General features: G+C 46.9%; 1 protein-coding gene across 1 annotated transcript; it reads left to right on the top strand.

The window, feature by feature from the left end:
• Positions 1-4,156: 4,156 nt before the first annotated feature.
• LOC144148633 (phospholipid scramblase 2-like) lies at positions 4,157-11,563 on the top strand. The gene is made up of 3 exons (XM_077680143.1): positions 4,157-4,246; positions 9,472-9,630; positions 11,543-11,563. Exons 1-3 carry the CDS (start codon positions 4,157-4,159, stop codon positions 11,561-11,563), a joined length of 270 nt encoding a protein of 89 aa, XP_077536269.1.
• Positions 11,564-12,663: the final 1,100 nt, after the last annotated feature.

Genomic DNA, 12,663 nt, shown 5'->3' with positions numbered 1-12,663 from the left:
CATCACAACAAAATTTTTCATAACGGCCGCGTGTTCTTGGGTACTAGGACTGCTTAAGGGTAAATCGCGAGATTGTCTGCGAGATAAAAGATCGTGCTTTCCATTATGTAGTAAGTCGAATTTTCACTAAGCCATTCAGACTGGCTGCAGCACGACTTTCGCACGAATTACACTTGCTCATACACGCGGCTTATCGTTGTGCGGCATCTGTGAAAGGAAACAAGGGCCGCCACTATCTCATCGGCTTCATTTTTAAGAATTTGTACCGCGCTTCTTTAACCCGCAATCGGGAAATGAAATTTTGAGAGAGAAGTCCAGGATGACAAAGCGGAGACATCTCCGCGGAACCATACATTATTGAGAGCGAGAAGGACTACGCGAACCAAGGTGGGTGCACAAAACCTTTCTCTGTATTAATGTCAACATATTGGCTTGTTATCGACGACGGCCTTTTCCCTCGTCCTGTGTGGACGTTCTGACACATGATGTGGAAGGCAAACACTTCACAGGCACGATGAGGTGAGTCATAGAGCGGAACCTGGTCTTCAACCTCATTGCTCACCCCAAATTAGAGAGGTTGCCTGGGAGCGGATGAACTTCCCACGGCTTGTTGAGAAAATCCTTCTGGAATTCAATCGAAACCTAATCGCCAAAAAAAGACTACTCTGGACAAAACCAGAGACATAGATGTCGCTGTTTTATTAGCTAGGCTCCAGAACAGCGCCGACCAACTTTCTTGAACCAATGTGCCGCTGGAAACAATTACTTGCGGAACCGCGCTTTGAGGCCAGCTAGACAATGCTTTAGAATTTGTTTAGAAAAGTGACAAGTGGTTGGATCACTTCAACGCAGATTTTATGGGCAGAATAGAAGCATCCCAAAGGAGCTATTTCTGTAGAAAAAAAGACAAAAGCAACTTTTAACAAATTTTGAGCCGAATAGTACAATCGGAACGAAATAGAATGAATGAGAGCCTGTGAATCCCAACCACTCGACCATGACGATTGATTGTAGGGTTTAACGCGCCGGCGCAACGCAGGCGATGAGGCGCGCCGTAGTGAAGGGCTCTGGATTAATTTTGACCACCTGTGGATCTTTAATGTGCGCCGAAATCTCGCACAGACGGGCGTTTCTGCTTTTCTCCTCCATCAGAAAGCGGCCGCCACGGCCGGGAGTCGAACCCGCGACCTCGTGCTCAGCAGCGCAACGCCTTAGCCACTGCGCCACCTCGGCGGGTCCACTGGACCAATGTTCTGTTCTCTATCGTGGAAAGACATCCATGAAGGGCAAGGGGCGACGCCAGCGCTGATAAACAGCCAATATACTATTATTATATAACCTTTTTATTTCACATAATCAGAGCCCTACCACCGTCTTTCTGGGCTATTACGAGCATGCGGAGGAGATTTCTGTAGTCACTCCCTTGCACTTTTTTCTCCGCACGCATGAAACCGTCCAAAATGGAGGCGTCCAAAAGGGTTTTGATTGCAATGGTTTCTATATTTGGCAAAAGTTGTCCCGTGATACTATATTGCTAAGCCTAGTCATCATCATCAACGTATGGTTCCGGTCAGTTGTCTGCGCTTCGTCATCCTAGTTCTCGTCAAAGTTTTAGCACAAGTTACGCGGATCTTAAAAGTGCGTGCATGCAAACAGCCAAAAGAGCCTCATTTATTCAAAAAATGCTTTGGTGTAATCGGAATAACATAACCTGTCAAAAGTGGGAACCTCTCTTTTATGTTTTTTGTACTTTTCCTTGTCCAGCTTTCCTGGGCTGTGAAACGAGCAACCACTACATAGCGAAGAACTCGGTGGGCCAAATTATATACGATATCAGAGAACGTAAGTATACTGGGGCTCGGCGTCTCTTTAAAATTTAACAAGATTTCTCGACCGCGTTTACTCGGTTGATTGCTCGATTAATTGTGTGCTTTCTCAATTTCACGCTTGGCGGCTGTTTTTACTATCACGTGGCCGACACCGTGAAGTTTGAGTATTTCCAGGCGAGTTCGGGCGGCCTCGCTGGCAAGGAATATATGTGAACATCTTCGGGCATCAGTATGCTTGTATTCAGGCCTTTTCTCAGATATCCCAAATGAGGTAACCTGATCATCATCAAGGCGCTGATGCAACCGGGGCGCTTAACACCGTATTTGTTGCCATTAACAGTAGTTCTGTAATGAGCAAAATTAGCACTCATCGATGACGTCTCCCTAATTGTAGGGTGCGCTGATGAATCTTAGTTTATGGCAGCGCCGGCATCGATGAACCTTATTACTTACGTCAGTTATCCCATCGTGTGCCTGAGCGGTATGAGTGCCGGTTCGGCGGTTTTTGCGCGTTCTATAGGTCCTTGTATTTGTATTAAAATGGATATACCCGGCTGTCTTACCTACCTTGTTGCCGTTTTTACCTTTGACGTTTGTGAGCACGTTTGTATCGTTTCCTGTTGTGAGGGCCTGTTCTAAAACCCCGAGTATGATCCTCGGCAGGCTTGCGCAGAATTTCAAAATGGCACTCTTGGTTTATGTTGCTCACATGAGTTCAAGCGATTAACCAGTTAAACAAATAATCGCGTCTAATGAATTAGTCAGGTAATTTGAAGTTTAATCGATCATTCGCCCACTCGGGTCTTCACCCGATTGTGATTTGTGCATTCATACGCGTAAAGCGAAGCGTGCATGAACTGTAGAATCCGTGCATAGCTTCGTGCCTGTCCTATACTTTCACGTTAACTTGTCTAAATACTCCTTAAAAACATAGAAGGACAAGATGTAGATGTAGATACAGATACTGGAAGATGCAGATGCAGATGCAGATACTGGAATAGATGTCTCAATCATAGGCAAAATATATAGAAGACAGGAGAAACTCCATTTGGATGCATCGGCTTTCACGCAAAAAATGTACTGCGATTGCGAATGCCCGGGCGCGCGCTAACAATCACGCTTTTTTACCAAGTGCCCAATAGGACGTTAATGAACAATAATGAAAGGAGTGACGATTTCGGTGGTATTTACCCTGTTTTGGTATTACCGAAATTCTGGTAATACGCAAAGCTCAGTGTTGCTTGCTTCTGCCTGCGAACCGGAAAGGCGGTTTAGTGCTTCAGGGATCTGCGCTGAACAATGAGGAAAACAATTAGACAGGCACATTCGTCCTACTACAAACAGCTATGTTTCATCCCCAGAGCCATTGTGCTTGTACACAACGACGAGGAAAACGGCAGAACGAAATGCCTGATTAATATTTATTTATTCACAATAACAAACACGGTACCGCTCCCGCGAACAAAAGCCCCCAGCTTTACTGAACATGTAATTTTTTTTATTGAAACAAACAGCATTGAGCGTTTTTATGGTCTCTTTAAGCTCCCGTAGCATACAAAGCGATGTTACGTGTGACCGGGACACATAAGCTGCCAAAGCGAATGCGCCCCGAACTAGTCGAACTACTATATTCAAATGCTCCCACCACCACAGGCAGGAGCGCGAGGAGAAAAAAAAAGGAAAATATCCATTGAAATCCTACCACAAAATATTCGGTGGGTGCGAAGCGTTTTATTTAATCAGGCATGTGAGCAAAGCTGCCCTGAATATTGGTTGTTCTCTAATGCGGTGAGTGCGAACCAATTCTCATTTCTTGAAGAACACCAAATAATTTACAGGATTGTCCCCCCCCCCCCCCCCCCCCTGTGCCGCTTCCAATAACGAAACATCGGGGGAAGCTAGACACGCTAGGGCCCAACTGTACCACTTATTAGTCCTTTTGAAGGAATGTTGGTCTTCTCGAAAGCCTGCAGTCACGGCCATGCTGTTTGCTGAAGCGGTGCAGTCAGGATATTGTGTTTGATCATCACTATAGAATAAAAAAAACGCGTCGGCCTCCTGAACGAGTTCTTCCAGGTTTATCGCCCAGTCAGAGAACATTTTTCGTTTTTTTATTCCGGTATAAATTACTGCGTGCAGCGCGCATGCAAATCTATGGGCCTTTAGAACCCTCGAAATGAATTACATGCATTTGAGCAATGCCCGACGTTTTCTCTGCTCATGCGGAGTTCTGCAGCTTCTGCTTCTTGTATTTACCCCACCAATTCCCAAATTCAGGTTCAAGGTGCTGCGCGAAATTGTGCTGCGGCCCAAGACGGTGCTTCGAGATGGATATGCTCGACTACCGGGGAGAAGCTGTGGTACACGTCATCCGGCCGCTGAGATGCGTTCAGTGCTGGTGCTTTTGCTGCCTGCAGGTAAGGATGTAAACTGCGTAATGCCGTTAAATTGTGAAGACATATAACCCTAGAAGAGAATAAAACCCTATTTTACTGCGATGGATGTTGAGGGCCTTTTGCTCCGCTTCCATGAACCAAAATATCGATGGTATAATGACGATGCACCGAAACCGCATCATAACTTTAGCTGCATATAGGCGGTGGTTCCCTCGCTGGCACTCCATAAATATGCAACCATAAAATTTGCCAGGAATCGTTGTTTCTACACCTGCATATAACAACGTTCCGGGCCTAAATGCTTTTTAAAGCAAACACTCGATTTTTACAGTCTCCGGTCAGTTTCAATGAGGACGCGACTTTGCGACACCAGCCACACGTACCTCTGCTATGCGTAGTAGAGCGACATCGTATGGCTACGTTTGGGTTAGAAAAACATTCCTGCATTCAGGAACAGCCACCTCAACAGCCCTTCGTAAGTTGTCTTCTTATTTATGTCACCGCTTGGAGCTTAAAACGTTACAGCGGTGCTAAAGGAAGCAAACATGTTGATGTGCAGCTGAACCCACCGCGGTGGCTCAGTGGCTAAGGCGTTGCGCTGCTGAGGTCGCGGGTTCGATTCACGGCCGCCGCGGCCGCTCTTCTGATTGATGCGAAAACCAAAAACGCGCGTGTGTACGAGATTTCGGCGCACGTTAAAGATCCCCAGGTGGTCAAAATTCACCCGAAGCCCTCCACAACGTCGCGCCTCGTCGCCTGCGTTGCGTCGGCGCGTTAAACCGTACAATCAATCAATCAATCAATCAATCAATCAATCAATCAATCCATCCATCAATCAATCAATCAATCAATCAATCAATCAATCAATCAATCAATCAATCAATCAATCAATCAACGATGTGCAGGTGACGTGCGTACATGTTTAGGGCTGATGTCTTTCCACGTAAACATGACCTTTCGTGCAAAAAGTACAACGCTTAAAATCGTACAACAGACTAGAATTATTGCTTGAAAGTTATCACTGTAGGATAAGAGATTAGCGTGTTCAAAAGCACACGAAAAAGTTGCCTTCGTGTATGATGTTCAGGAACTGGGTAGGGGGGTAGGTATTCTGCATGCACCCAGCGCTAGCTCTAGAAGGCGGCCTTGGTGGAGCGCAGGTGGCAGCGGCGGACATGATTGTCTGCTTTGAAGTTCTCACCAGTGGAGCCCTAAACTCAAACACAAACATGTCGAAGTCCAGCGGGCGAACATATGCGACAGCTTAATTATTTTCGTATATCTGGGTGAAGCAAAGCGCATTAGGCTTACAAAGTGAATTTTAGGGCGCAGCCCTTTGGTAGCCGCTATACTCGGGTTTCGCTGCGTAGACGTCCCCTCACTCTTGTTTCATGCGTCGCCACCAAAGAGCGCCCTCCCCCTTGCCCTGACGCTGTTCCGTGGCCAGGAATCCAAACCAAGTGACATTTACGCAAGAGGTTCAAACAGGATTTGCAACAGCATGCTCGCTGCCCCACCACGCGCGGCTAATCCGAACCTCGTGAATTTTGCGGGGGAGATTCAAACATTACTCGCAACAACACGCCGGCCGACGGCGGCTATGCGGAGAGAGATAAAAGCACAGTAGCGCACGCCGCCGTGCTGAATTCGCTGGGCCCTATTCTACACTGCATAAATTCCCAGTGAACCCGCCATGCTTTTTGCGTAAGCACAACGACATGCAGTGTAATTTCAAGCTCTACTCATAAAGATCACAATGAAGGTATCAAATATTCTACATAAAAGATAAAAACACTTGGCATTTATTACAACAATTGGGACGGGAGCCGAGGCTGGGAAGGGAAACACATTTCTGCAGCAAGTCAAAACTGGTGTCAACATCACAAGGCGATTGAGTAACGATCATCCAAAAGCGAGCGGAACGCGGATGTTGAGCTAAAGAACATCAAGCAATCTTTTTTACCGTGTCTATTTATTTCTCTCAATCACTTTTAGTAACATAGTTGAGCTCTCTGCTTGAATGCAAGCTTTGTTGCGCTATCACCTTAAGGCCACCACCTCCGCCACGCTATCGTATGCTGCTCTTACAAGTTTATCGCATATGCCGTGACCATCGGTTGTACGATGCTCAAGGGCAACGAAGCCCTACGCCTGATAACCGCGGAGCGCACCGATTCCACGGAATTACCAATTCGTCAAGCTCGACGTCAATCAGCGCAGTAATCAATAAAGAGTCAGCTTTCTTTATTGTTCTCTTCAGTTCGATCATGTGACCGTGCAACTTACTAGGAGGAGTGTGGACGAATGCCATGCATTGGGTACTCTTTGTCGTGAAGAAGCTTGTACTGACCTCTAATGTTGCTGTTACACCAACAAAATTATTTTTATTTTATTGCGAAACATAAGAACAAAATACTAAAGCACGTTATTTGTATGCTCCGTGATCGCTGACTTGGAAACAGTCAAAACAATTATTTCTTTCGGTAGAAAACAAGCTCTAAACCGCAGCGCATCGTGCGAAACTGCGCGTGCTGCAAATTCACAGGGGTTTCACGGGGCCGAAGTACGGTGAAATGTTTCGCCGTATTACAAGGCGACAGCAGTCGTCATTTTCAAGCTGTTACATAGCATTACTTCACTTTTACGCAGGCTGAAGAGTTCATTCCCGCGAACTGTTTAAATTACCTCACGTATTCTCAGCCAATCACAGAGAGGGCGTGACGCACAAGCCGTATTTCTGTTGAATAGTAAAGACAGGCCTGCGTTGTCATGTCCGCTGCATTTACTCTAGTTTTTAATTGCCGGCCAGGGATTGCGCGCTTTCAGTAAAGAGAAATAAAGCAAATTTTAGAACTGGTGGTAGTAAACGTCACGGCATATCCATTTGAGGAATGCCCACACAACCGTTTTGTCGACCAGAAGCATTCGACCAAACTTGAAATTAAATCAGAGAAGACTTTCGGCAAATTCACAGTTCAATGTGAATTTGTGTGGTTGAGACTAGGGCCTCTGATCACGAGCTCATTTCCTGAGATGCAGCAGATATGCGCCGTGACCGAGAATACTGCAGCTCGCGTCGCTCACAAATTTTGCATTAGGGAGTATAGTAAGTGTGAGTGCAATTTTTTCATTGCAAAGGTTTTTGACTAGCAATAACTACACAGGCCAGCTACAAGTTGATAGCGTCAGCGAACGTCAATTCAACAGCAAATATTCTCCACAACGTATAAATTTCGCTTCCGCGTAACCCTGCGGCCATTTAAAGTATAGTCGATTGTGCAGAAAGAATAAAAAAAGCGAATGCGGTGGACTTGTATTTCATCTAGCGGCCTACGGAATGTGACTTCAATACGCACCCGCTCTACTACGGTCGATCCCTGGTGCTGCCAACTGAAAATGGAACTAGTGAATATGTTGAGGCCTTCGACTTACGATTGTTATCAGATACTGTGCCGAGGCTTACAGGGGTAATTTCTAAAAGTTACAACTTGAGATGAGGCCTGTAGGATCCGTTTGAGCTTTCCGAATCCGTAATGAACAAATCATGTGTACGCTGAGAGCGTGTAAGTAAAATTTTACAAGGACGAAGAAAACGACGGAAAGAGATCAGAATAGGACAACGCACGAGGCACAGGATCATGGCGCCTTCATTATTTCTGCCTAATTCAAATCAACGGGGTGCGCGGTCGCATAGAATAATGTATTGATGCATTATTCTTAATGTTTTATGGCTCGCACCGCAAGCTTTTCGAATATTCATCACCAGGACAGTGCGGATATGATGAGGAACACAGAAAACATACCGAAGTTAGACTTCTATATATAGATGTTATCAATGAAAATGTGAAATTTAATGAAGATGAGGTAAGAATTCAATATAACTGGGGAGGTACAAGAAATACTCCTCAAACCAAAAGGGCGTGTTACCCTTCGTATTACTCGTGTGTGTAGAGGCTGGGGAAGATGGTGACAAATGCGGTAAGACATCTTGCCTGTGGTTGTGGTCCGCGCTATATTTATAGCCTGGAGCAGCGGCACTTGTTTTTGAATATCTCGGGAGGAATACTGTCATGTCCAGATGCGCTGCATGCCTTGGCGTGATCGAGATGTCAACGAATGGAAGGACGGTACCTGCTGCAAGTTCAGATAACGTCGATGAGGCATGGCCACATTGCATTCGCATTCAACCCACTGAGTCTGGACGGCGCTACCCGCATTTATTGGTAGGAACATTTGCTACCTAGCACCAGTCTAGCCAGCATGCTCGCGCCACTTGGCATTCATATCAGAGCGACGACTGCTTCTGCGAGGCGCGGGAGCTTCAGCCGAGCATTGGTGTACACTGGATATCGCTTTAACTCAAGCTGAGCTGGAAGGTGATTTGTTTATAGAAGGCGGACTACTATACAGAAGGGTACCGTGATTCCTCCACCCACGTCGTTGGAGCCGCTGCATCACTGCGGCGTGGAGTCTGGGAAACGTAAGGTGCTCGACACAATCATCGCTGATGCCAATCGCTGGTAGCATCGCTGTAAATCCGCACTTTCTTAGAAGGGTATCCGTGCACCGACTTCATGTTCCCGTAGCTCTCATCGTGGCGTTTTGTTGGCTCCTCAATGTTGTTCTTTTTTTCAATTCGCAGAAGTTGCAGGTCCAAGCGCCCCCGGGAACACCTATCGGCTTCGTATCTCAGCGGTGTTCACTCTGTTACCCTACCTTCACCGTGTACGATCGATTTTACAAGCCAGCGCTGACTATCGTGGGACCCCTCTGCACGCAAAGCCTGCCTTGCGCCTGTGACGTTAAGTTCGAAGTGCGTCTGCCGAAGCTACCAAGCAAAACTAAAGCATTAATTTGAAACGTGTAACAGGATGCCGGGCTGTCCTACGCGCTGCGGCTGTTACTCTGAGCACGGTGCAAGTGGCGATATAAACAATTTACCGGAATGCACTTTCCGGCGTACTTTTTACCAGCTCGTACGCTGCATCATTGTGCATGTCTGGCATTATTCATGAACAAAACGAGCTCGTTGTAAGGTTTATGCAAGGGGAACGGAAAGGTAGGGCAGGAGAAAATCCGGGTTCTTGGAATCACGCATGCATCTTTAACTAATGGGAGCTATGCCTAAATGAGACCATGACTTTACATAGGTTTTTTAAAGGTACATTAAATCGCATATTTTTGCTTATACGCATAAACGGAGCTAGCTTTATGTGAGACCGTTATATTTCCCCCTATCTTGAAAGGTGCGCTCCCTGAACGGCGTCGCTGTGGGTACTATCACCAAGAAGTGGAGCGGACTGGTCAAGGAATACTTCACCGACATCGACAACTTCGGCGTCAGCTTCCCCATGGACCTGGACGTTAACATGAAGGCGACTCTTCTCGCAACTACAATGCTCATTGTAAGTAGCAGCCTTCTCCGTTTACTCGTGGTCTTCGCACTAACCACTCATCTCAGCTTGTAGGCACCACTCTTGCAACTTGTTCACAAAATTACTATTGGCTGCATGTTCCTGTATTTGTTATCTTCGTCGACGTCATCTGATCCGTCTACACCACGGTGTAAGAATATTCTTACACCGTGGTCTACAGATAGTTCTACAATTCAACCAAAAGTGAAGCTAACGCATTGACACAGCGTGATAGAATGCTTATGTGCCCCACTAGCTTCTTATCGTGCATGTTATCTGCAGTAAGCGCTAGCCGTCCATTAATAGTTTCAATTTGGCTACGACAAAATGCACGAGATGTTGCCCATACTAGAAATAACTACAAATTTATTATATTTGTTATCTCCAGTCCCAACGCTGTGTGAAAACATGAACCAGGGCAAGGATGGCAACACGAAATTCTTTGCCGCTTCTACTTGATAGCGGTTGTCACACAGTTGCACTCTACCAGAAAGTACGTGGGTATTTGATGTTCGACGCCATTTTACCTTATCAAGGCAATTCGAGCTGTAGTGAGGAAGCCAGCTTCACATTCCCACATGGCTGCGCAGTTTGTTAGAATTACAATTCATATTACGGACCGCTTAAAACCATTCAGCTTAACTAGGATTACCATTTCCCAAGGTGCACGGGAAGGATTGGTTTGCATGGTGTCCGATAATTATTACTTTCCGACGTTGTTGCTGAGCGACCTTGACGACAGACTAGAAACTCGGTCGGACGCTCGTGGACAAATTTCAAGACGAAGTTGCGATAGATATCGCTGTTCAAGAATTCTGTCAGTAGAGCTTTTATAGGGTATCTTACTTCTAAGAAATCACATCTCAACATTCGATGTTTGGTTGATGCGCTTACGCTTAGGTAGGTGCGGGAGAAAAGGCGCAAAAACACAATAAGAAATCCAAACCCACTTCCAGCCAGTGCGTCATCTAGCGAGTCAGCTGAAAAAGCGGAGCTGTGATTCTCTAGAGTCCGATCGAACATCAACGGGCACTCGACCGAGAACGGAAGAGCCATAACTGCGCAAATTGTACGGTTAGCGCAAAAGTTTCGACAGGAAGTTATAGAATAGCGCGACCCTACGCTCTGGGTTCCTCAAGCGGCTTAGGGCACCGTACTGCGCATGCTTACAACCCAATTCGTCCTTGGAGTTTTGGTTTGCGTTGAGTGACCACGACATTTTTCCGAAATAGCGGGCGCCCCAAAGCCCTCAAAGCTTAGGGACACCAACCCGAAAGGTATCTCCCGCCCCTTTGGGGCGCCCGCCCTCTAGCTTTCTGAAATTTCGGGCCACAGCAGCTCTCACCGGTTTGGGGCGCCCGCTCCAAAGCTTTCAGAAATTGCGGGCGCGTCAAAGTCTTATAGTTTGCGGTGGCCTCCGCAAATATGTTTGAAATTGCGGGCGCACCAAATCTCTGAAAGGTTTCTGGCGCCCGCCCTAAAGTGTTGCGAAATTGGGGGCGCACGAAAGCTCTCGAATCTTTGGGACACCCGCCCCAAAGCTTTCTGAAATTGCGGGCGTACTGTCGCTCTCTCAGTCAGCGAGACCCTGTGTGATCACGGCTGAGGGTAAAGTTGCGTCTTATTTTCCTGATTATCTTTATGGGGTACGGCCATCACCGAGCTATATTTGTAGATTCCGTGTGTCGTTGGTAAAAAATGAATAGAAAGGGCAATCATGAAACGTTTTCTGCACTTGGAAACTGTCCAAAAACATACCGATTGTGCCTGCAAACACGCCTGCGACCCCAGCCCGCACGGCCCTCTAAGCGGCTCGAAGCGGCGCGGACCACATTATCGTTCGGTCTGGAAACCGGTTTCTGTGGGGCTGGTGGCGGGTTTGGAAGCATGCTCCTACCTCTAGGTGACGCACGACCTACGGTAGGCGCGACTCGCAACAGCTCCGCTGTTATAATAGGAGCACACGCCGGGAATGTATTTATTTACCACGCAGCCACCTATACTTGTGCTATCTTCAGTAAGCTGTTGATCTCGCACTATATGATGCGTTTTTGTGATAGAAGCATTGCTGGTATCTTGGGAAATATCTCTTCGTTTGTGCTGCTCGCGCTTTGGAGACATCCGTACAAGATATCCTTCAAGATCCTATGCGCACAATCCCACATGACGGGAACAAGAACCATGCAGATAGCGTAAATCTTACTCCTTACGAAGCCACTGGCATATTTCGTGCGGCAATGAGAATCCCGCCCCTCGTGACACTAGCTACTCACAAGACCGAGATCGAGACCAAGCATACAGTCCGGAAACTCTTAGATCAGGGAAATGAGGTGATACACATGCTCCGAAGAATTACGAACAGGCACCGGGGTCTTCGGGAAGCTGACGTCCTTCGCCTTAACGCAGCTCTCATCACTTCCAGGATACTTTATCATTTGTCATACCAAAATCTCAACAAACCTGAACTCAAAAGCATAGAGGTACTTTTAAGAAAGGCCCATAATATCGCACTCGGGTTGCCCACGTATACATCAACAAAGGCTCTGGAAGACAGCGGAACAACAAATTCTTTGGAGGAACTGCTTAACGCCCACAAAATCAATCAGCTACAACGACTGCGAAGCACGGCACAGGCCATAAGCATCATTCACAACCTAGGATACGACACCAGCCAATATGAGGGAAGCACGTACGGACAACTGGAGCCTTACATACGGGGGAAATCTGCACTGCTCCTCTGCCCCGCAATATGCATCCGGAGAGAAACAGGGAAAGACGAACCCTTCGTGTTAAGGCCATCCTGAAGCAGATCAACAAGACCGAGCCAAAACCCGAACTCTACTGCACTGACGCCAGCCTCCTAGATGGGACGTGTGTCACCGTTGTCGCAGACGGAAGTCATACCCTCATCACAGCAGGCACAGAGCTTGACCTCAGTGCAACCGTCCATGTGGGGACTAGGGCAATCGCGCGTGCTATAGAGCACTCTTGCCGTTCTGTGCGAGACACTGGTACAGTACAGAA

Source organism: Haemaphysalis longicornis, unplaced genomic scaffold (assembly GCF_048455015.1).
Source record: "Haemaphysalis longicornis isolate Haplotype H1 unplaced genomic scaffold, Haemaphysalis longicornis Haplotype H1 scaffold_8, whole genome shotgun sequence".
In the NCBI taxonomy this organism is placed as follows: Eukaryota; Metazoa; Arthropoda; class Arachnida; order Ixodida; family Ixodidae; genus Haemaphysalis; species Haemaphysalis longicornis.
The sequence above is the reverse complement of the archived record's forward strand: the minus strand, read 5'-3'. Positions and strand labels throughout refer to the sequence as shown.

Bases quoted from the DNA above. Each gene is read 5' to 3' on its own strand.
- LOC144148633 (XM_077680143.1), top strand. From the start codon at position 4,157: ATGGATATGCTCGACTACCGGGGAGAAGCTGTGGTACACGTCATCCGG. The intron at 4,247-9,471 runs GTAAGGATGTAA...CTATCTTGAAAG, and splicing joins GGTGCTTTTGCTGCCTGCAG to GTGCGCTCCCTGAACGGCGT. The intron at 9,631-11,542 runs GTAAGTAGCAGC...TCCTACCTCTAG, and splicing joins TCGCAACTACAATGCTCATT to GTGACGCACGACCTACGGTA.